This window comes from Chamaea fasciata, unplaced genomic scaffold (genome assembly GCF_029207755.1).
Source record: "Chamaea fasciata isolate MVZ Bird 193981 ecotype frontalis unplaced genomic scaffold, bChaFas1.0.hap1 SCAF_16, whole genome shotgun sequence".
In the NCBI taxonomy this organism is placed as follows: Eukaryota; Metazoa; Chordata; class Aves; order Passeriformes; family Sylviidae; genus Chamaea; species Chamaea fasciata.
The window spans coordinates 517139-542072 of record NW_027094101.1 but is presented as its reverse complement, the minus strand read 5'-3'; the positions used below and the strand labels follow the sequence as shown (position 1 = coordinate 542072).

Here is a 24934-nt window from a genome sequence, read left to right as displayed (position 1 = left end):
GGGATCTCTTCACTCCAGTATCAATTCTGAAATCTGGTATCTTAAAAGAAATGTGAGGCTGGATGGGCACAGCTTTCCTGCTCTTACTGCTGAAGTGGGCAGAGTTCAGCCCTACAAGCTGCCAGCGCAGACATAAAGACCCCTGTGGTATTTCCACTCACGGCAGGATTTTCTGGCATCGGTTTTTCTGATGGCTGATTCCTGTTTCCCCATAACTTGCTGTCCTTTCAGGAAATGCAGTTATTCTTATATTCTTGTAATTCTTACATTTTCGGGGATTTCTTCCTGGCCAGAGGATTGCTTCTCTTGCACATTTTTTTTTTCAAAGAAAGGAAGACTAACAACCCTGTTTCTCCTGTTCACCTGATGCATAGAAGCTTGCCTCTAGAAAAAAAATAATTTATAGTAATTTATTTCCAATTCCCTTACTCAGTACCTGAGTGCTCTTCTGGACTTTTTTTTTTTCTGGTTGGCTTCCCCCCCTCTTAAAGTTACTTCCTTTGTCTGCATTATAACTTTTTTAGGTAATGCTCTTATCTGTCAAGTATCTCTAAAAATTACAAATAGCCTGGAAATCAAACAAACTGGTGGAAGTAACTGTGCGCCCTCCAACCTCTGTTCTTTTTAGAAACTATTCTGAGTTTTAGTCTTCATTCCATTTGGGGTTGAGATCAGGTACTTGGTGAGCTGTGCTGAATTTATCCTTCATTATGCTATTGTAACTGGGACAAAACCTTTAATCTAAAAATATATTCCCCCCACTCAGCTCTTCAAATTTTGTGTTTTGATAAACTGATGCGTTGCAAAAACTTCTTGGCTTGGCTTCTGAGATGTGAAGTGGGACAATCTTCCATTGTATAAATTAATCATAAAGGCACACTAAATTTTCCATTATTTTGTTGCTAAGGGAAATGTTCCAGGGACTGGGAAGGTGTGTGGGCAGAGGGGTGGTGGATGGGAGCTCCTGCGGGGGAGAGGGTTGAATGTGCCCATTCGGGTGACCACAGCCAAGGGAGGTTCTCTGTGGGTGTTCTGGCAGCTGGGATTGCCCTGGCAGGCAAGGTGAAGCCTCCACAACCTCTCATGGTGGTGTCAAAGTCTGTCAGAACCTGCTCTTTTGAATTTTATGGCTCTGCGTCCTGTGTGAAGATTGAAGTGAGGATGGTTTGAGCTGGGAGGAAAGCTAAAAGCGCGTTCTGTGCTCGTGAGCTCATCATTTAACTGGGTTATGCTTTGCTGACCTGCGTTGTTGCAGGGGGTGGTCGTTCAGTTTTCCCCTAATGAATTGGCAATACCAAGATGTCAGGAAATCCACTCAGTGTGTGTGAAGTTCAGTTCTGTCAGGGGCCATTTGAATATGTACCGAAAGATAAAGTCACTGCTGGCGGTGAAGTCCATCAGATAAGATGAAATGCATTTCAGTCAAAACTGTGTCAGAGAAATCAACAGTCCTTCATGTTAAAGGTTAAATATCTGCTTTTGCTCCAGCAGTATCAAAGTGGCACTTTAGAGACTTTCATGGAAGCCTCATCTTCAGAGCAGCGTTCTTTCCCTTTGATTGCTGGGTCATTCCGTAGTGACCTTTGAGCTCTGGATCCCCAGGACACAGAGAGACACAAATGATGCTGTCCCTCATTGTTCACTCTTGACACACTTTCTTTTATCTCTTCGGTGGGGAAAGAAGGGATGAAATGAAAGTTTGTGATGTAAATCAGATCCCACAGACAGTATGTTTGTACTTGTTGCCTTCCCAATGCTATTGATGTTCTCTAAAAATGTATGCAAATTTATTCCAGCCGTAAGTGGACACTTTTTTTTTTTTAATGCCATTGTCACTGTGGCTCCAGACCTACTGAGCAGATTGGCATTTTAGATTTTTGCTTCTCATTCCATCAAGAGAACAAAATCATTGAAGGATCATGTAGTTGGTTAAGGAAGCAAAGGAACATTTTTCAGTTGTGTTATACTTCTATTATTAAGGGAGAAGTGACTAATAAAGGAGCATTTGCCTCGTCTTCCTTTTCAGTTTTCATCATAGGAATTTTATGAAAAGTTGTGCCAGTTATAAAGGTGGGGAAAATTATAGGGAAGCGTTTTAACTTTTCTGAGATTGCTTTTCTGCACCTTTTCTCTAACTTAAATTTATTTTCTCTACCAGACAATTTTGCATGTGTGCAGCAATAATTGAGAATGAGTTTTTGCAATAGATATTCTGATTTTTCACCTCTTATCCTTCTTGATGAATCATAAATGTTTAGTTATGGGACTGTCCACACTTACTTTTCAGATATCTCCCACTTCAAATTTTTACATTCAGTAATGCCCATTTGGGTTTTTCTAGAACTATTCCAATTCACGATTTCATAACACGTGATGTTCTCTGATGCTGTGAGATAAAATTCTCCCCAGCCCCTTTTTCCCCTTGGCGCTTGCTCAGTGATGAAGGACATTTGCCTTTGTAGTCACTGTTATATAAATATTCCGAACTGTTTGTTTTTCCTTCTAGCCAGGATTTTTGCAGCAGTTCTGAGAAGTTTTCAGACCTGCCCGTTGCTGAGGTGAGCCAGGGCCCTGCAGTTCTGCTCCCCTGTGCTGGCTGGAGGTGCCTGGCCTGCTTGGCCAGTTCATGGCAGCTCTGAACCTTCTCCCGAGGCATTCCAGCTTTGATAGTTCTCTCTCAGCTCTCTGATATTTCTTGCCAGTTTATTTAAACCTCCGCAGTGTGACAAAGCTTTTCACTCCCTGGTGGCTGCCCTGAGCTGACAGGTGGATTGTTCCTTTGTGGGTGACTGAGGCTTGCAGGAGGCTCTGAGCCTCTCTGGGCGCGTGGTCCGTGCTGGCGCGGGGAGGCTGTTCTGCACTGGGGGTGTCACCTCAACAGCAGCCTGCTCAGCTGGGCAGCACACTGCAGTTTTGCTGCCACAGGAATCAAGACCTGGGGCTTGCCAGGCTCTGTAAAAAGAACAGGGAGAGCTGGAGGTCCAGGCTTCCCAGTCCCGTCTGGAGAATGAGACAAGGATGGGCTTCAGTGTCCAGCACCCGGCCCGGCTTTTCCATCGGAGCCCAGCAAAACAGCAGCTGTGGCTCTCCTCACACCGACTGGAGAGGAAGGAAAGTCCTCTGTGTTCCCAGCAGCCTTCTGGCCGGCACTCATCCCTGCCCTGCCTTCCTCCAGGGCTGATCTCGCTGCCAGCCTTGCAAACAGCGCAGAAAGGGTCACAGTTTTGGACTAGCCCAGATTTTGCTGTCTCCATTTTTGGAAACTCTAATTGAGAAGCGTTTATAGTTATCTGAAAGTTCTTAAAATTTTGGAACGCCAGAAATTCACCTCCTAGTGATGGAAGAGTTGGGTGCCCTAAAATCTGAGAGCTTCACTTGGGGCTTGTTCCACCCTGCCCACGCTGCAGGGGCACAGCGTGTTCTGGAGCTTTGCAGGAACAGTACTTCTGTAATCAGCACACGATGAAGAGATGATTAAGCCTTGAGAGGTTATAAGAGTTATGTTGGAAATGCAGAAAATATATTCTGAATATAAGTTTGTATTTGTGGACCAAGGGTTTTTCAGGGCAATCAATTTTTGATTTACAGTTGAGACATTGGGCAGTGACTGACAGCAGAACCTTCAGCTCTCAGCATCTGTCAGGAAAGTACCTCATGTTTTTAAATTGATTTGTGTAATGGGATTTGTTGTGACCTTATAGAAGTAGTTTGGAAAAAGTCCTCGAAGCCTTCTGCATCCTCAGAACCTGTTCCATGTGTGAGCACTGCACTGGTCCCAGACTCCTGGGAAACTGGGGAGGTGCTTCCACAGCGAGTGAGCGAAACTCTCTGCTTCGTCTTTTTGTCCCAAGGTTTCACTGCAGTGCTCAGTAACGAAGGAGGCAAACTGCACGTGAAGAGTGTAATTTCTGAGGTAGCGCAAGGCTTTTGCCCTGGGGTCCTTGGCAAAGCGCTCTTTTTCCTTTGTATTTCTGGCTGAGACTGTTTTGACAGAAGAGTAGCTGACTCTTTATATTTTCTCTGTGTTTAACAGCATGTGTTTTATGTGCTTGCGTTTCAAAACTGTAAATCCCGGAATAAACAGATGACAAATTCCAGAGTGTGTTTTAAGTTGTCTGGTTGCAGCAGCGTCTGTACCCACGGAGAGAGCAGCACCTCCAATCCCTGGGCCATGAGCATCCTCTGAGAGGGGAAGAGTCCTTCCTTCCCCACAGACAACTGCAGGTGTCAGCGTGTGAGGCTGGGCCCTATTGATTTCGGTGATTGTCTGCTGTACATCAGAAAAGCTACAATATCCTGAGGGTACAGCAAGCAGGTTTGTGGGGGGTTTTTTACCACTGTGAGCCTACCCAAAGGACACAGAGTTTTGTTTTTGCTCTCTATACAGGCAAAGGTTGTCTCTGAAGTGCTGCATCAAAGCCTGTCATTTAGAAAATTCTGATCTTATGATGAGGGCTCCAGGCTTGGGCAGTGCCCCAGCACCCTCTTGGCTCTTTCCAATTTAATTACCCCCAGTGCCAGGTAGCCATCCATGTTTTATTTATGGATTGAATTTGTGACATCGCCTACCAGATGTTTAGTGATTTTCTGCATGTTAAATTATCCATTGAAAGGAAGGAGGAGACCAGATTTTGGGCACTGGTGGAGCTAATCTGACTTTTAAGCTGATGGTTGAACCAGCTGAATTTTAGGGAAGAGGGCAAAAGAAGAAGAACTGATGGCCCAACTATTGTTTTTAATGGTTGCATGAACCACCTCTACTCTGAATTAACCACTTCACTAAATTTCAATTAGATGACTTGAATGGTGACTGTTGGGATAAATATCCTTGAAAGAAAGCAATAAAGAACAGTAATTAGTGACAGGAACTTTTTCATGACAGCAGACAAAATCCAACAACTTCATTCTCTCCTGGTATTCACTTGGTTTAATGTGAGCTGGACACAGGTTTCTTTAGTGCCACATTTTCGGTATCTGATTTAGAGTTCTGAAAAAGTTAGGGCTCTGTTGATTGATTATTTATGAATGAAATTTGAATTATGCTATGCCTGAAAGCTTGCTGGGGCTTTTTTTCCCTGTAAGTAGTCAAAATGTGATATGTCTAGGTCTTGCTCCATTCTGTGGGTATGAAAGGCTTTATCAACACAAACGGATTGAAGCTTAGTAGCAAGTGTAACTCCAAAACTTCATGGCAACAGAATTCACAACTGGTGCGTCCTGCTATAAGGTAACCGAAGCTGATGCTGTTGTACCTGTTTGTGCCACAGTACATTTATTTTAATGGCTGCCTTTCCAGGTGTTTAATGGCCCCAAGTGTTGGTGGGCAGAGTTGTGCCGGGCTGTGTCAGCTGCCGCCCATCAGATCCGCCCAGCAGTGCTGCTCAGGTGCTCCGTGGCTCTGCAGAGGCTCAGCAGGCAGAGCTGGCGCTGCCTGGGGCGGCACAGCCCGCGGGGCTGGCAGGGTGGGTTCCCCCACACCATCCAGCAAAGCCAGTCGGGTGGCCGTGTCCTTCCTGCTCCTCTGGCTTCGCACGGGCTGCGCAGACATGCTGGGAAGGGAGAGGGTGTGTTGTTGGAATGGAGTGCCTTTGGTTTCCCGTGTCATTCAGGTCAGGTTGGAGCTCAGGCCTCAACAGCTTTTTCCTCTTGCTGTTGTAGGCTGCTGCTCTGGTGCAAGCAGTAAAAAATCTCCAAAGCTTTTGGCTGCAGGTGAGGGCAGTAGTGCAAAATAAAGTTTCATCTTTCTTTCTGAAGTTTGCATATGAATTTCTGGCAGTGTGAGAATGCCTTTTCTTTGTCTGGGATCTGCTGCTGTCAAGTGATCGTCCTTCCAAATGGCCTCCTCTTCTTGTACGTGCATTTTCACTGCCTTCATTTGTGAAACATCCGTGCACCTGCCTTCTAATGTGCTTTACAGTGCTTCTGAGAAGGGATCCTTGGAGGACATTGCTTCATCTCCTTTCTCTACTGAATTTGTTTCCCACTCCTTTTGTGTTCTCTGCATTCTTTAGAGAATGGATTATCTCATTCTTCCATTTTTAGGTAGATGGGGTAAATGGCTTAAACTTTTTCACAAGTTCTTTTCCTCCTGCTGTGCTCCAGATACACAAATAATGTGTTTGGAACTGTGAATCATAAAGGAACATTTTCTATCATATTTAAGTGGGATGTAGGTAGCTCTATGAGATATGCTCCAGTATCTTGCTTTTGTCTTATCAAGGACTTGACCTCCACCTTCACTGTTTATTTTTGGAAAGAGAAGTAAAACAAGGGTGTGTATGTAAAACTGATGAACATTTTCAATCTCCTTTAATATTTTAAATAAAGTAATTGTCTATTGTTGTTTCAATTCTAAGTTCTCTGTTGTAATTTCTGTTGGTTTTGGAGATCATTTCACGTCTCAAGGTATTTATTATCCATACTGAGAGCAAAGATACAAAGATATCAGGGCAAGACATTTTGTAGATTGGTTTCTCCTGCTCAATATTTTTTTAACAGCATCCCTTAAAATAGAAATGCAAAACTATGTGTCCTACTTTCCCCTCACTAAAATAGATGCCTTTTGTTAATTTTAGATACAGCAGAGCAGGATATGTAATTAATGATATCAAAGAATCCATATGATATTCAACAGGGTCCTAACATCAAGGACAAAAGAAGTCTGACAACAGCTGTCCCTAATGATTTGGTTTGTAAAATGTTTTATTTCAGGAAGTTGGATGCTTTCATCTACGATGCAGCGGTGCTGAATTACAAGGCTGGAAGAGATGAAGGCTGCAAACTTGTCACAATAGGCAGCGGGTACATCTTTGCCACTACTGGCTATGGGATTGCTCTGCAGAAAGGATCACCTTGGAAGAGACAAATTGATCTCGCCCTCCTGCAGTTTGTGGGAGACGGTAGGGACCAAGATTTTTCCCTTTCTTTTCCTGCTCTATGTGTGCACAGTTAATTCGGTTTTAGGAGCTCTGAGCCTGCTAGTACTGTTCTCTTGAAGTCTTTAAAATAAAAATTTAAAAAAGGTAAAACAAAGTAAAATCTCTTCTTGGCGCTGGGACAGGAGTTCTCTTCCACTCGATTCTAACTCACCTCACTGCCAAGGGCATCGGCCTCTATTTTCAGAAAGTGTTTTCATATACATCACAAACCTAAGCTGGCCTAAGTGTTAGAGAGCGTTTAAACATTTATTTATTTCCTTTATTTTTGTCTCTGAGCAATTCCTTGGTAGATGAGTTATCTTTCAGCATGACTGTTCTGCTATTAAAAAGTGTTTAGCTCAGTTCTGAACGGTGGGTGATCTCTAATCTAGGACGGATTCATTTAAACTTCTGGTAAAAGAAAGCCTGCAAAATCGAATTAGGGTGACTTGCTTCATTGTACTTCAAACAAATATTTTTCATTCTAACACAAAATAGAAGAACTCTAGGTCCTCTCGGCACTTCTGCCCTGCAGGAGAAAGTTGCTGCGCATCTCTGATATATTTGAAAACAGCAATGATGACTCAGTCTCCACATAGGGGATGAACTCCTTTTTGATTCTAGAAAGCTTTGTGTTTCACCTGTGCAAGCGAATAGAAATATGGTAATTAAAATTTTTCTGTGGTATGACTGATTAGATCCTCTATCAGATTGGAATGTGGTGTGTATTACATAACTTGTAGTTTGGTTTTTTTACATACATGTGTGCTGACTTTGCATTTCTCTGTCAGTGAAAGAGAGGGCTTTATCAAAAGATGAATATGGGTTTAAAGTCACCAGTAACAAGCAACTGCGGGTAAGAATGGTGAATTTCAGTGTAATAGGAATGGCAGAGAGCAGGACTTAGCAAAGTCTCCTGTTCCATAAACCCCAGGACATTAATTTTCATAGGGCAGGCAATGAGTGTGTTAGTCTTCTAGCACATGGATTTTACTCCTGATATAACACTAAACAACTGGAAGAGGTGTCATCATCACGACTGATGCATTTTGTCTGGTGTATATATGGAAATAATGGTGCCATCATATCCATCTGTTGGATTTAGAGAGGCTCCTGGAACAAACCTCACTCACTTGGGTGAGGGAATGACTAGGTGACCTGCAATGGCTGCCTTTCAAACATTCACATATTCTTGAATATTATTTTCTGTTTGTGCAATGTTGTTAAGAATTATTAGGTGCTATAACTCTGACTCATTTTTAAAAGAGGATTTGAATCACAGAAGTTGAATTATTGGTCCCATACTAAAGAAGGAAAAGCTTCTGTAGCCTGCAGGAGGGTCTGAGTTGTCTTTCTCAGTGTGGGCTAACCGCTCTAGATGTAGCCAGAGCAACACTTGGGGTTTCATTCCTTTCACTTTTCATTTCTTTCATGCTTACTCCTTCATCATTTTTTGATACTTCTCATCCAACACAAAAAATTAAATCGCAGAGAAAGAAAATAAATGAAATAGAAGGGAAAGAACTCGAAGCTCTTTAAGAAAAAGCTCATCAAAACACTGAAGGTGCTGCATTTTTATGCTACACTTTTACTCTGAATATCAGGTGAAAAACAAAGTGGGAGCAAAGTGTGAAAAGTCTTACCCTGTGCTTACACTTTGACCTGGGACTTACAGAGCATACAAATGCTTATGCCTTTAACCCATTTTTAGTTGCTTAAAATAATACAAATGAACTATCTACAAAACTCAATATTAGAACTTAGAGAATAGCAGTAGATACAGGGAACACCCAGGTGAATGAAACCTCATTATGAAATGTCTGCACCCTTGCTCATCTTGCCCAGAAGGTAAGCAAACATTTTGAATGCACAAACCATGGAAATTGTGAATACATTTATGGCTTTTTTTCATTACCGTTAGAAGTTACTCTGAACAACCCAGGAATGCTAAAACATTTATATTCTCTTGTGAATGTTCCCTGAATTTGTTCAGAAAATGGTCTGGGCTCTGGTAAAGGGTAGTAGTTGGACATATATGATGTGTAGAAATTAGTTAAGTTTCTTTTAGTCCCAGAACTGTTCAATACTTTGTCTCACTTTATTGTCTCACAGGTCTAGATGACCATTTTCAGGAAAAAAAAAAACCCTAACCCAACTACCATTGCATTTCCACCAAATGTGGGGAAAAAAAAGGCAAAAAAAAGCGCCTTAATAATGAAATTTCTTCTACTGAGTTACAAAGTACATTGCAGGTGAACTGGAACTAAACACCAAGAAATTAAATGTAAAGAGTAATTGCCCAGAACTAGCTTGACCTGATTTTGTAATCCATGTCTAACTTCAGTAGTTCGATGGATAATCTTTTTAGCTGTGAACTTACATAACTCTGTTTTGGTGAACTAGAAGGGATGAACCCAGAGTTCCGACCAAACCATTTTGCTGTATCACTAAAAATCTCTTTGAAGTTCTCTAGACTAAAAGCAAGTACGGTTGGGGGGAAAGTTTCATCCTAAGAGAGTACTCCCAGGAAAGCCTCAGTGGAGCCTGAATGAGGTTGTTTAAATAAATAGGCAAACACAAATGGAGGCAGAAATCTTCTTTCACATGTATCCCTTCTGTAGAACATATTCTCAAAGACTGTAAAACAGCAGAGCCCCAAGAAGTATTGAATTATTCTTCAGTATGTGTAATAGGGCATTCATCAGGGTATGGAATAATTTCAGTGAATGATTGTAAACCTAATGAGTTCCATAACTGTGAGAAAAAAAAAAAAACCCTTCTAATGAATTCAACAAACACAATTTCTTTATATGAATAATATGTTAATAAGAGGAAAAACCTTTTTGGGTTATACTATATACTTGGATAAGACCAAGTAATTTGTGTAGAAGTATATCTGATTGCACATGCAAAAAGCCATGATCTCATCTCCTTTTTACGTTTACCCAGTACTGAAATGGCCTTTTGAAATGTATTTTACCGCTTCCAATTTCCTCTGCACGTGTCTTTCTCCTGTGATTTTTCTCATTCAGTTTTTTCCTTGCTGCTTCTATATCATTCTCCTATCTAAACCAGTTCACTTACACATTGAAACGAATTTTTTGTGCAGTGGATAGGAACCTCTTCCCTCTTCCTTGCTGATGTAAAACATCCAACTGAAGAATTAATTGGTTGTTCATGCAGGGGCATCTTTTCACACTTACCAAATCATGGTGCTGTTTCTGCATTAAAGCCAATGACTTTGGACCCTCTTGTTAATCTTGTTGGCACTGGAAAAATGTTAACTCAATACAGAGGGATGTAGGCTTGCGTTCGGGATAACTTCGAGCTCTGGCTGTGTGGTTTATTTATATGTTTCTACATGAATAGGGTTCCCATCCTGAGGATAGCTCTGCTGGGTGGGCCAATCACACTGACAATTATCAATCACACCGTGAGAGCAGCTCTGAAGTCCCAGTGTAAGGAAGCAGGCTGCCAGATGCCAAATTTGTTACTCTAACAGAGAGGAAAAGAGTCAGAGGAAAGAAGGATGGGAATGAGTTTCTGAGGAGTTTAAAGAACATCTACTTTATTGTCTCAAAAGTATAATTATGCTCAAAATTTCATCCCTTGGATTATGAAAGTTCACATAAGTAGCCCTGCTCATGGGAAGTTGAGATGAATAAGCAGTTGTTAGTATAAGATTAATTGCTTTGGAACTCGGAATCTTTTTAGCAGAAAGAGTTTGGAGTTGCTTTTTCTTTTGTAAGGGATATGAGTGAAGTGCATTGCTAGTGAATTTCCGGCTTTGTTCATCTTGCTATCTGTACAGCGCATCTCATTATCTGTGAAAGCTTTGAGTTGATGATTAGCATCTGCAGCTTTGCTTAAGGTAGCTGATCATTGAGATGATTCTCTAAAGCCCACTGGTGGTTGTGCTGCTTTTTTTGTCTTGCTGTGGTCAAGTTTCGCAAGATGAAACTTCCATTGTTTTTTAACAGAGAAGTAAAAATATTTCCACTGAGACACAGAATCTCAATCAAATAGAAGCACCCAGGAGTTCAGAAGCAACCGAAATGATACGGCTGCTAAGAAACAGCAGCATCATTTTGTTTGGATCTTCCACCCACGGCCGCAGGAATGTGTCAGAACAGAGGTGCCGTGCGCTGAGGCATCGCATGATCCGTGCTTTCATTTCTTTTCTGCACCTCTGTAGGGGCAGCTGGGCAGGCTGAGGCCCCAGCAGCAGCCTGGTGCCTGGGCGCTGTCACTGCTGTGTGCGCACAGCTCTGCCAGCAGTGGGCTGAGGGCTCAGGCACACCCGCGGGGTTCAGCAGCTCTGGACGCAGCTCTGCGGAAGGCACCGTGTTCCTCCAGCTCCCACAGCAGGAACTTCAGGGCAGCTGGCTGCAGGCCCGGGGGTTGCTGGTGCTCTGGCTTGGGCTGCACGTGCTAGTTAAAGAGTGGTGCTTTTTCTAAAATTATCCCACAAAATCGCTTGGGAGGCATTGTTTCTGAAACCCATACACTGTGTCTCTTTGGGATTTGGTGCAGAACCACTGGTGCATAGAAAGTGAGGAGAATTTAGCTTTCTCTTTTTTTTTTTTTTTCTTTCAGTCTTTCTCCTATCTCTGTTTTTTTTTTTTTTTTTAATTGTGAGAAGATGAGATTATTGAACTACAAATGACAAAGCTGCTTCAGAATTAAGAGAGTAAGAGGAGTTCTGGCTGTGAATGGGATGGAGAGAAAGACAGCAAGGAGCCTTTAGCTATGAGGGATGCAGCAGAATAGAGGGATAAAACACTCATGGCAGCAGAAATGGTTGGATACAAGGAACAGAAAAAACTGAGTAAAGAGAGTAATTTTGGGGAGGAGTGGGGAACACCAGCCAGCTGACCAGGTTATGCATCCACTCGTCTGAGGTATTTGTGATGTATTGCACTACCTGCAGATTAAGAGCTCAGTTCAAAAGATAGTGTGGGAGGAGATCTCCAGGGAGAGGGCAGATGGTGTAGTTGTATTAAGCCCTTAACCCTTGGAGCTGAAAACTTTAAAGCAATTAGAGATTCAGAGACCTAAAGAGGAAAACTGGTTCTGGTCTGAGTTTCCACGGAATCTGTTATCCCTTCTTAATAACTTTCAGTTCTTGTTAATCTTCATGTGCTTTTAGGGCAGCTTAGTACACTAAGAATTGTTTTCCTGGGTGGATAATTGCTTCCCAGTCCTTACGGGTAATAGGTAACTGTGAAAATGAGATTTGCCCCCTTACATCTGGAAGGGGAAAGCTCTTTGCTTTTTTTTTTTTTTTCATATTTTAGCATAAGCCTTCCAAATCACTGTCTAGATTATAAGGAAGTGTAGCAGTGTGACTCACAGGGGCTGTTAAAGCCCAAGAAGGAAATACGTATGTGATTATAAGGACATATTTTCAGTGTGTGCTGCTCAGGCAGAATACACCCACAATCACAGTGATTTTCTGTTTATATATTTAGTGTCCTCCTTAAGCAGTGGGTGGAACAAATGTGACTGAAGAGTGTGAGCGTATAAGTGGAGGGCGTTTGTGTAGCTGAACAAGAGTTAGAGGGATTGTAATATTGAAAGTCGTGCTTAGCAGTTCTGTTAATTCATCCTTAACTAATGGGGACATGCAGAGTGAAGTCATTAGCTCACAGTAAGTTTATTGCTGTCAGTCATCTGCGTTCCTCTTGCTATTTTTACAGGGGGAAATAACTCAGAAAATAAGAGTAAGAAAGATTGTTTTGGGGGATCCAGGCTGAATTTGAAAAGTTGCTGCGCTTTTATATAATCTCTTCTCTGAAACATTCCATATGGATCATATAACTGGGTCAAATTGGAATTGATGAGCTTATTCAACCGAATGCACATCAACCCATTTGGCTGTTGACCCCACTATCCATGGGGAAACACCGTTTTAGCTTAGAGTCCCCAAGTGGTGGGGTGTTATCCTTCTCCTCTGTCACTTAGGGGGAGTTCTGCCGGAGGGAACACGGAACGGTCTGTCCCTGAATTTGAAAACTGCCTTTGTGCAGCCTGGACAAGCAGGTGATTCTGTTAGCGCCTCCAGGGTCTTACGGAGATGGTGCCCTACGTCTGACCAGTGCGAGTGTACGTATTTAACCCTCCTGGTCACCATCTCCACTCAGTCCGTGCCAGTTTGCCGTGTTGAGCGCTCAGCTGAGCCTCAGGGCAGCGCTTGGCATGAAGGCCACCGCCCCTGACACTGACAGCAGCAGCCAGCTCCTTTGGCACCTTCTGCTGTGACACACGCACTGACATCTCCTGCTGGCGACCCGGCCCGTGCCTTATGCACGTCCCAGCGAAGTGCTGACGCCAGAGGTCTGCTGTTCTTAACCAGCAAAGCACCCAGGGTGCTGGGCTGCAGCTCTGCCTTCCCCCCCGGGACAGGCCGTCCTTCCCTCCCTGGGCCCGGGCACGCTCCTGCAGGATGTGCGGGCTGCACAGAGCAGGGATGGTTGCAGTGCATGCCCCAACACAACAGAGGGGAGAATTAATGTTTCCAGACAGCTCTCGCTGATGCAGGGCAGTGTTTCTTGGAGTCAGGCCTGGGTGGGTGACTGCCTGTGCAGCTGCAGGTGCTGATACAGCTGCTGGAGGGCCTGGCTGCCTGGTGCAGGTGCACCCAGCACTGCGGGTCCCAGTGCTCAGGTGGTTGCAGGTGCCTGTGTGCCACAGACGCAAAAGGAATCTGGGGAAACCGGTAACCCCCCTGGAAGAGTCCTGGAGGGCTGACACATCTCGGGGGCCAGTGACACAGGCAGCAGAAGGGCAGTGTGTGTGTCAGCTGGGCACCGGGGAGAGGTGGCACAGCCTGCACAGCCCTTTGGACTGTATTGTTTCTGTGTCTGGGTAATGAAATTTTTATTGTGACAAAACTGTTTGGGGGACGCAGTGGACGGTTTATCAGTGCTTCCCAGGGTGATGATGTGTGAAATCGGCCAGAGGAGTTTGTGTAGAAGGAAAGGCCCTTGTGGGGTATTCAGGCCTAATGGCCAGCTGGCGCGTTTCTGTGCAAATAGCAGCCAGAGCGGAGAGTTCCATAGCCACAGGAACAAACCCAGGAGGAGCACAAGGGATCTGTTTGCACTGTAACCTAAACCCACTGTAAATAGTGCTGGATTGCCAGGGAGAGAGCTGGAATGTTGCAATTTATTGGAGTGTGTTTTGAACGAGTACTGCAGACACTCAGCATTGCTTGAACTATGAATCTTTAAAGCACTTGCTTATGCTCATTTTTACACTATAAATGAAGCAGACCTTTTATGATACAGTGCTATAGAATTTTTAAATATCTCTTAGCATAGGAATCATGTAGTAATTTGTGAGTTTTTCAGGTTAAATGGATTGTGGATGTGTTAAACAGAAAATAAACGCTGTATTTTTATTGTTTTTCCCATATACACTGTGACTCTTCATTTTCTGGTCTTGTGCTAGTGTCATGATGTACTTAGCTGCTGAGATCTGCCGCTGTTCATTTACACCTTAATGTAGTCCACACATGAATGAAGGTAGGAAATGATTGTGGCATTACTTTTCCTTTAGTGAGTGCCTGAAGTGAAAACAAAACCCCTTAGAATAAGTCCGATTAATATTTATGACTAACTTGAGACCCCCCTATTAGATGCAGGCTTGAACTCCATTAGCACTCAGTTCAGTGATGCCTGGCATTTATGGATACTGAGGTTGCTGACTTAGATTTCCAAGGTCTGTTTTATGAAATATTTGGAGCTCCCACTTGCTGATGAGTATTGTGCACACCCAGGGATGAGTGAACTCTCCAGCGCCTGGTAATCACAAATTCCTGGCCTTTCAAATGCCAAGTGAAATGTATTGCTGTAGGTGTCATCACCCTACACATTCAGCTCACAAGTCAGAGCACCCCAAAGGATTTGAAAGACAACAGCCCTCCAAATGGACTTCGTTCTTTTAAATTAATTTATTTTCTGAATCATGTTATAACTAGCTTCAGAGTTCAGTGTTTTGAATTCAAACTCTGGGCCAAGTTTGGAAGTGACAGATTTTAATAAGGAATGAATTGACACCACAGATAAAAAGGTTTCTTATGCCTGAGGATTTTGTAATAAAAATGTTATGGCTTCTGTGAATATCTGGTTTAAAATGTAATGGGCAGGAAAAGCAATAAGAAGATTGGGCATTTTTGCCAGTTTTAAAGGGTCAGCTATGCTGAAGTGTTATTACAGTTCAGTTATTACCAGTTTTGTCTGTGTGTCTGTGTGTGCACACACATGAACATATAAATAAAAATATATGCTGGAAATGGTAACTGCTTTATATGGAGAGACCAGAATTATCAGCCTAATATGCCCATTCCCAGATAGCATCATTCCATAGATAGGACAATCCAACGACTCACAGTGCTTTGCTATCTATAAAAATGTGGATTCCTTTGGGGCATTAATTAACAGTGATTGCTGTCATTGTCAGATATTATGGAAGGGATATTGCACTAGCAGGATCTGCAAGGCTCTGGGATGTTTTGTTCTTCTTTACTTGCCAGGACACTGTCATTTATCTTGACTCAAAAAAGCTTAGTTCATTTCTGTAGGGATGTTTTTGGAAAGGTTGCTGGATTATCAATAGTTACTTCAGATGTACATGCCAAAGGGAAAGGAACGCAGAGGAAACAGTAATGAAAAAGAGGTTTAAATTCCTTCGTGAATTTTGTTATGAATAGGGAAAGGGCACAGCAGTCAAATCAGATTGATGTCTGACAATCATGGGAGATGTGAATTTTCCTGTGGGAAGTAATGAGATCTGATTGGCAGAGCTTCAGCTACTAATGCACAAACCAGAATTATTGCTCTTTGGACTTGGGTTCTTTTCCCTTCTACAGCCTCTGTGAGTTTTATTCATAGACCTTGGGGAGGACTTGAAAGAGAGATGAGGGAAACAGTCCACTGAGGTTTAGCAGAACAAAAGAAATCCAAATGTTCTAAGATGTGGAAATGCCATAATGAACCCAAATTATCTATGTGTGCAATATCTATACTGTTACAATTAATAATTTATTGTCCCAATGTCCTGGATTAGAAGATTTTTAAAGATTCATTAGGATTGACTTTCTTCTTTGGGATGCTCTTAGGTATTTTGAAGATTGAGCACTGTAATTTGGGAGAAGACACATTGCCTTTTGCAGATGTAGAGGTTCAATTCGTGCTTCAAGCACAAAATTAAACTCGGAATTAGCTAGAGACTGAATAATCCCTCTTACAAATTTGTGAAATGCCTTTGCTAAAGTGCATCAGACCTGTCCTTTCGACTTCAATTTTTCATTCACATTCTCTGAGAAGCAGTTTCTCCATCACAGTCTTGTGTTCCATTTCCAATAGGAACTCACATCCAAATTATCTGTGGGCTGCAGCTTTCCTGGTGCCCTGGAACTCTATCCTGCAAAACGCTTTTGCACAGCAGGTCATTGATCTTCTAGTCTAGCTTGAAGGTAGCTGAAATGTCAATATAGCTTCTAGCCATTTTTTTCTGTTTTTTTTTCCCCAGTGGTGTATGAATTATAATACTGAAAATGTATTCCCTAATCACTGGCTAAGGATTAGGGATTTGTACCATGGAAATTCTTCCCAATATTGAAGCCATATTGTAAACTGGAGAACACACCAAGAGAGCTAATGCTGTCCTTTTTGCCTGCTGTATTTTCTAGAAACAATGAAGTTCATGACAATAAAAGTTATAATATAATTGCTCAGTTGACTATATCCCAAGAGAGTTAAAAGGCCTGCAAGCCCATACATACAGTGGGAACAACACTAAATGATTGAAAATCAGTAAATAATGCAAAATGTAAAAAACTAATTTTGGCAGGAACAATTGCAGTTTCTTGCCCACCTCTGTCCACATTAGCAGTAACGGTCACTGCTAGGTGCCAGTGTCCTTCGTCCCAGGCCAAATCTCATCAGTGAAATGTGGATTTGAAGTTAAGAACACACAAGAGATGGAGGGAGTGGATTTGCTTCATGAGCTTTAAGTAAATGAAGTGTTTTAATGGCAGTAAGGATGTGGCACAGCCAGAACCAGAAATGCTCCATTTCAGGCATGTGATCAGACCATTGGTGTTCCTGTTGCTGCCCAGACAGCTGGAATGGCAGCAGCAAAAGGGAATAGATACCAGAGATGAATGCAGAGACCAGATGTGTCAGGAGAGCTTCAGCCACAACATGGCAGCTTATTTGAAAGGAAGAAGTAAGGTTGTCAGGGGTCACATGGGAAGGAACTAACTTCTCATGGCACATTCTGAAAGCATGGCAAGAATTTGTGAAATTTGTCTTGTGATGTTAAAGGGAAGGGCCAAAGGGAGGGGTCAGAGTGGATCAGGCAGGTACAAGTTGAGTCAGTGGAGAGGAGGGGGCATGAAGGGGTCTGCTTGAGTGTCAGGTGCTTCTCTGATGAGTTCTCTGTCTGGTCACTACAGCCTGTCCCAGCTCTTTCCTGACTCTTTCTGCTCCCTATAACAAGTGCTAATAGTTACAGCAAGCAGAAGAAAGTTCTGTCTAAACCACAGATCCTGCTTTCTAGAGCATCCAGCTTCCCACGTAATTTATGAAATCTGAGGACATCTGAAACTAGGGTGCTGTGAGTGGAAATCTGCTATATTTGCAACTCCTGGCTAGATAAGTCTGCAGTGCTCCACGAATGAAGCATTAAATGGTGCTGTATTTTTAAACTTGCAAAGGCTTTCGAATACTGCGAGCAGTGATTTTTGCATTTTAACTGGTTTGACTCCTTGCTCTCCCTAGGGGAAATGGAAGAGTTAGAGACCCTGTGGCTGACTGGTATTTGTCACAACGAGAAGAACGAAGTCATGAGCAGCCAGCTGGACATCGACAACATGGCAGGAGTGTTTTATATGCTTGCAGCAGCCATGGCACTCAGCTTAATAACCTTTGTCTGGGAGCACTTATTTTACTGGAAACTTAGATTCTGCTTCACTGGAGTCTGCTCAGATAGGCCGGGATTGCTGTTCTCAATCAGCAGGGTCAGTACTGTTTTAATTTTTCCCCTTTAGGCAACAGAAAAAATAAACATTACCTCCCTAAAACAATATCCTTCCTTTGATTCCCACCTGGACATTTAAAGTGCATGTTGGAGCAGCAGTGTGGTGCTCTGGAGTAGTCAGTGGGCTTAGGATGTGCTTGCACTCCTTGGGAAGTCCTAATCCATTGGACTATTTGGGGTATGCATTATCATATGCTAGGATAATCAGTAATCCAGTGCTGAAAACAAATGCAGTAAGGGGACATTTTGATGAAGAAATGGTAGATGCAGGAAATGTATTAATTTCCACATTGAAAATCCAAACAAAATAAATTCTAATTTGATAAGAGACGTCAGCTCTCAGGTTTGTGCGTTTCTTAAGCAAGAGAATTTTAAGTTACAAAAATAGAGTGGAATATTTTTGAAGCTTTTCTTGACAGCAAACTTGAATAAATGGTATGAGAAAAGGTCAAACACAGCAATCATTTATGTCTGGTTAGACATTAAGGCAAGTTTTAATGATAACTTTACCAGACCCAAAGGGGATTTGCATATGCAAGAAACTGATATTTGTAAAAAAAAAAAAGGAAATGTGGGCTTGTTCTTGCTTTTTTGACAAATTGGTTGTTTTTTTTTTCCTTTATATATTTTTAAAACAGATAGAACTTTCATTAGGTAATTGATTTTTCTGGATTTTTTACATAGCTGAGGAGAACTGAAAATGATACTAAAATGGCTAATTGCTTTAAAGTGTGCTGCAATTACCCTGTTGAGTAGATTGGACCATTTTGGAACTGCATTAAAAATAGTCTGCACTACCCTGTTGGGGATTGTCTAGAAACCACATGCACCTTAACCTCCACATTTTATATTTGAACTTTATATCTCTGGCCTTTTTTATATGAAATTCTCCTAAGAAATGCAGAGGAAAAGAAGTACTTATGTCAAAGGTAAATGTCTGAGAAATGCTAGTTCATAGGGTTGGAAATGTCAATTGGGCTCACAGGTGTGACCGAAGAGGCTGAAGTGAGAAAATGGGCTTCAGCCTTTTGCTGGAAATTAACTCAGATTCAGTTTTAGAAAGAGCTGGGGTTTTTTTTCATATGTACTGAGACAGGGATCAGAAAAGCTAAAATATGATGACCAGAAGCCTTTTTATTTTAGTACAAGTGAAGAGTACCTTAATCTCCAATAAAATAGTCCCACTACAGGCTTGTTTAGAGAGGAAACTCAATCACTGCTTTAAAAGAAGAGAGTATCTATTTCTGAAGGTTAGTTTCATTTTGTGACAAGATTAGGGAATCATTTGGGGTAGCTTCTAATCTTGTCGTCTGGAATAAGCTGGGGAGGCCGAGACAGACCACTGGTTTGTGAAATACTGGCAGCTCTTCTCCTCTGTAGTACTAACAGATACAGCAGAAAACATTCCTCCATTTCAATGCAAGGAAATGATAAAAAGTTAGAGAGGTACTTTTAATCTTTCCAGTAATTAGATAAAAATGTTTAATTTTTCTTTACTGCTAATTAAAACTAAAATGGAAGTATAAAAAAGTTATACCTAGTGATTTAATTTGTTTTATATTACTCATCTTACAGGGTATTTACAGTTGCATTCATGGAGTACACATTGAAGAGAAAAAGAAGTCTCCTGACTTTTCTTTGACCAATTCACAAACCAACATGTTAAAACTGCTGCGAACAGCGAAAAACATGACCAATATCAATCCTTCAAGAATTGACTCCCCCAAAAGAACAGATTTTATTCAGAGGGGTTCTTTGATTATGGACATGGTCATGGATAAGGGAAACTTGATATTTTCTGATAACAGATCCTTTCAGACAAAGGACAACTTCTTTGGTGACAACATAAGTGAACTGCAGACCCTTCCTGGCAATCGACACAAGGACAATCTGAACAACTATGTTTTCCAAGGGCAGCATCCTCTCACACTGAATGAGTCCAATCCAAATACAGTAGAGGTTGCAGTAACAACAGAAGCAAAAGTGAACTCCAGGCCCAGGCAGCTTTGGAGGAAATCTGTTGAATCTTTGCGCCAAGATTCTGTACGTCAGGGCCAAGGTCCCCAGAGAGAAAACGGGTCAGAGGAAAACAGGCAGCTTTCCTTGAAAAGCCAAAGATACCTTCCTGAAGAGATCGTCCATTCAGATGTATCAGAGACATCAAGCAGAGCTACTTGCCACATGGAAGCTGAAAACAACAACAAGCACCACAAAACCAAGGACAATTTTAAAAAAAGGACAGGAGCATCAAAATTCCCAAAAGACTGTAGTGAAGTGGAACTGACATATCTGAAAACCAAACAGGGCTCTCCACGGGATAAAATCTACACGATTGATGCTGACAAGGAGCCAGGATTCCGCTTGGACACACCTCAGTACATCGAAAACATTGTCCTTCCAGAACCTGTGGAGCTTCCTGATGCTTACCAAGATCACAACGACAACTACAGGAAAGCCGAACACGCCAACAGGACTCCATCACATAACGAAGACAGTCTTCCAAATAACGACCAGTATAAACTTTTTAAGCACTACACTCTCAAAGAAAAAAATACTTCCCTAGGTGACATGAACGATAGGTACAGACAGAATTCCACCCACTGCAGGAGCTGTCTCTCCAACATGCCCACGTACGCGGGGCACTACTCGACCAGATCTCCCTATAAATGCGACGCATGCTTGCGGATGGGGAACCTCTATGATATTGAGGAAGATCAGATGCTGCAGGACACAACGAACTTATCACTCCCCGAAGAAATATATGAGCGTACTTGGTCACAAAGCAGTGCTCTGCAATATCATAAAAAGAATAAACTGAGGATTAGCAGGCAGCACTCTTTTGATAATATCGCCGATAAGTCCAGGGAAATTGATATTGGAAGACCCTCTCGTAGTATAAGCTTGAAAGAAAGAGAGAAATTTCTTCAAAGTAGTCCATATGCAAGCATGTTTAGTGTTCCCTCAAGCAAACTGTTGAGCAACAAGGCCTCACTTGTGACTCATGCTCTGGAGGACAGTAAGCGGAGCAAGTCCCTGTACGCTGTTCACTCGGATGATAACCCCTTCCTGCACACCTATCGCGATGACCAGCATTTATCTCTTAGGCGAAGTCCAGCTGACCTTTATAAACATTCATTGCCAACAAGAGGAAGAAATGATAATTATTTAAGGTCATCCATACAGTCTACAGCATCATACTCTTCCAGGGATGGTCGGATCCATAATGACATGTACATTTCAGAGCATGTTTTGCCTTACGTTGCAAATAGGAATAGCTTGTACTCAACTCCAAGGGTTTTAAATTCCTGTAGCAATACACGTGTGTATAAGAAAAGGCCTAGCATTGAATCAGATGTTTAAATTTTCCATGAACACTTTATCTATAGGGAAAGAATAGTTGCCACCATCTTAGAGGGAGAATTTTTCCTTTTAACAGTATCCTGCTCTGGTAAATGATACGTAAACCTCTCCCTTTCCCAATGTACTTTTGTACATGAATAGGTAAACTGGTATGCTCTGAACTATCCTTTTAAAATATGTCTTGTTGAAAAGGATAAAAAAATAGCCATTTATGTATGCTTTATATATAAATGGCAAGTTGTACTGAAATAGCCCCAATATATGTTGGCAACTATGCTGTTTTGTACCTAATTATTTTACTATTTTGGTTATTCTAATTTATGTTGCTAAGTATCATTCAATGTACTTTTGTCCTTAGAAATGTTTAATGATTTTCTAGTACTGGATAAGCAATATGGTATGCATGTAGTATGACACAGACAAGAAATAGGGATGCATTTGCACAGATTCAAAAGTAAGATTCTAAAAGAGAACAGAGAGCTAAGACTTCCAAAAATATATTTTAGCTTCATAATCATTTTTAAAGCCAAATAAGAATTTAAAAAAAAAAAATCCCCAAACCCCAGGCCCTTAATAAAATACAGTGTGTTAGCACAAAATTAGTATGTTCCTTCTAGACTGACAGACAGTGGATGGGAAGGCAGGAACCCCAAACATGTGAACTGCTGTGTACCAAAAGGGAGCCCCATGGATATTGGTTAATATCTTCATGTACAAATGCTTTTCTTATATTGCACATGCACTTACCATTACAAAGTAAGTTCATTGAAAAGTTTGCAGTAATCGTGTCAGAAATTTCACAGCTGCCTAATCCAGAGTATATATTTTTAGATATCACTATATGGCACTTACTATGGAGCTGTGGACTTTATTAGTAACCTTGAGGCCTAATGTGTACGTAAGTTTGCATTTGCCCCTTACTGGTGATTACTCAGGGCTGTATAGTATTTCTTTTATTCTTTCACTTCCCAAACCAAATCCCAACCCACTGTAGTTCTTTGTTCATAGCGTATTAGTGACAACTAATTAATTGTATATTAATAGTATTAAAGCTGTTAATACAGTATCAAACACCGACAGCCATAAGTTCAGTGTGATCCGTGAGGAGCGTGGTACCATTTGTTTGCATACACAGAGAAGGATTTAACACCTTTGGAAGGACTTCCTCCTTCCGCAGTATTGTGCATATTTGTTGAACATCAGACCATTTTTCTAACCTCTCCAATCAAGTCTGTTACACAAAGTGAATATATGCACACGTAACTAAGAAACAGTATCTTTATTATCACTTACTGATACACAAAGGTCTTCACATAACAGGGATGCATCGCTGTATGACTTTTCCTTCTATAGATGTCAATTAGATGATTTCACAAATAAAATGTCTGCTACACACCCCTGCTTACCCTCACTGGAAGAAAGAAATCCACTAGATTTTAAACATAAGGGAGCGTGAAAGGGAACGAGGAAGCCTTTCAGGAGAAGAGTGTACAGATGTAAATTTAATTTCAACTAAAGAAATGAATATAATTTCTAATACATTTAACTACTGAAAGTGTTCCAGAGGTGGTGTTCTCCCGTTTTCCTGCTACTCTGAGAATGGCTTTAGGATTTTTGTGTAGAGGAAATTTAGATTATTCGAGCATTATTCCCTACATTTCACTGAAGAACAGTGAGCAGGGAAACCACTACCACTGTGAATTGGAAAATGTGAATATTATCTTAACTTTTCTCTAAACTGAAACTCTTTTCAGCAGAATTGTGCCTGTCAGCTGTAATTGAAGCATCTGCATGCCAGAGGTGCAGTATGCAGTGTGTTAATTTAGAGCAGCATACTGCAGAGCAGAGTTGCAAACTGGAGATAATATAAATGGTGCGTAGGGAAAGTCAAAATAAAGCTTCTTGAATTTTGTTTACAGCTTTTTTTTTTTTTTTTTTTTTTTTTTTAATGAAACAGATTTAAACTGACTTTGGCTGTTGAAGTCCAGGATGAGTTCTTGGTATTTGCAAATGTATTTGTACCTTCACCGTGATGGTGAAGGAGCATATTTTTTAAGGAGTGAGATTTGGGCTTCCGAATCTCTTTCCGGCTTCCAAAAATCTCAGTATACTCTATTATAAGTACGATCAGAAAGCATATCTATGGGTATCTCTGTGCTGTTCAGATAAAGGCATGTTTTGGGTATTCTTTATGCAACATTTGGTCATAGTTATTGGCCCTGATTCACATGGGATGCTTTCTGGTTCCTCACTGGAGGGAGTTTTTATAAACAGAAGTTCCTTACCTGCCCTTAGAGAGACTCAGATTTCTTAGGAAGAGTCGTGTGAGCTAAGCAGGGTGAGGATGTCTGTGGGATGAGCACTAATTGGCATGAACCCAGACCTTTTCCCAAAGACACAGGTATGCTTTGCTCTCAAGTCTGCAGGACGGCAAATGCCCTCAAGGCATAATGTTGTAATGACTATAATAAAAATATTTCAGGCAAATTTTAATATCCAATCCAAATCATAGTATATGAACTAAAACACAAAGTGTTTGGAACTCTCTGGTGTGTTTCAGCAGATACGATATTTGCTGATGTCATGCCAAATCCTGCCATGGAAGCTGCTGAACATTTTACCAAGTAAATCATAAAAGTCAGTGGTGGCTCTTGTCTTTCACCTCATCATAAAACTCTCAAGTATTTGTTGATCACTCCAAGTCTTTTGTATCCTCATCTCTATCTAACCAGACACACGATTCAATATTTATACAAGGACTGTATGTGAAGTTGTGGGAAAGAAAAATTCCCACTTATATTTTCTCTCTTGAGATTCAGTTGTAAACATCCTCAACCCAGGTGGATTTATCTTTCTGTTTCTGATTTGAGCAGATTTCTGGTGACTGTAGAGATTTATTATTATTATTATTATTATCTGCAATATGCAATACAACCACCTGCCCTAAACCAAAACAAAGAGACCGAGGGAAGACTTGATAATGTTGCACAGCAGTTGTTCACATGGAAATATAAGATGCTGCCTAAAGAGGGAAAAAACCCCAGCAGATACTGAAAGCGGAGGGAGTGAGAGTCTGCATGCGTTTGTTGTTTTGATGCTGGCATAAATCCGAGTGATGAAGGGGGAAGGAGAGCTGAGGCAGGGCTGTGGGCAGTAGCCGCTGAGGTTGCGGATGTGCTCGTGTAAAGAAGAAGCAGCTGAGAAGTTGAAGAAAAATCTTCAACGGAGCCACAAGCCACAGCTTGTGAGGCTCAGCCGTAGAGCGCGTGGAATTCTGAGTTTTGCCTGAGCTTTGTTGATATATTTGCACTGACTTTCAATTAAACCGAGATCAAGACTTTCTGTATTTCCCTCTCTCTCACTCTAGCTGCTGCTATACTTGAAGAGGAGAAAAGAATCTTCCTGCATAAGTGGCCATCCTTTCTGTACCTTTCTGGATGGTGCTGGTGACTTGTTACATTTTCCTGATTACAGCTCTAGCAGTTTGTTGGTCATTCCTATCACCAAGATTTCCCGTGACTCCAGCTGGAACTGAATCAGGCTGTAAATGATTTGGGCCATTCTTGATAGCATGTCCTGTAGTGTTACACTGCTCCTGGACGACACCTTTT

The 24934-nt window shown here is 41.6% G+C and overlaps 1 protein-coding gene across 1 annotated transcript in view; it reads left to right on the top strand.

Annotated features, from left to right (window-relative positions):
- GRIN2A (glutamate ionotropic receptor NMDA type subunit 2A) overlaps positions 1-23214 on the top strand; it is a 157603-nt gene extending 134389 nt beyond the window's left edge. Inside the window, exons 12-14 of the mRNA XM_066197714.1 lie at positions 6712-6899; positions 17705-17943; positions 19539-23214. Coding sequence (XP_066053811.1) covers positions 6712-6899; positions 17705-17943; positions 19539-21323 — 2212 coding nt within the window. The 3' untranslated portion in view covers positions 21324-23214. The remainder of the gene's footprint in view (positions 1-6711; positions 6900-17704; positions 17944-19538) is intronic.
- The last annotated feature ends 1720 nt before the right edge of the window (positions 23215-24934 follow it).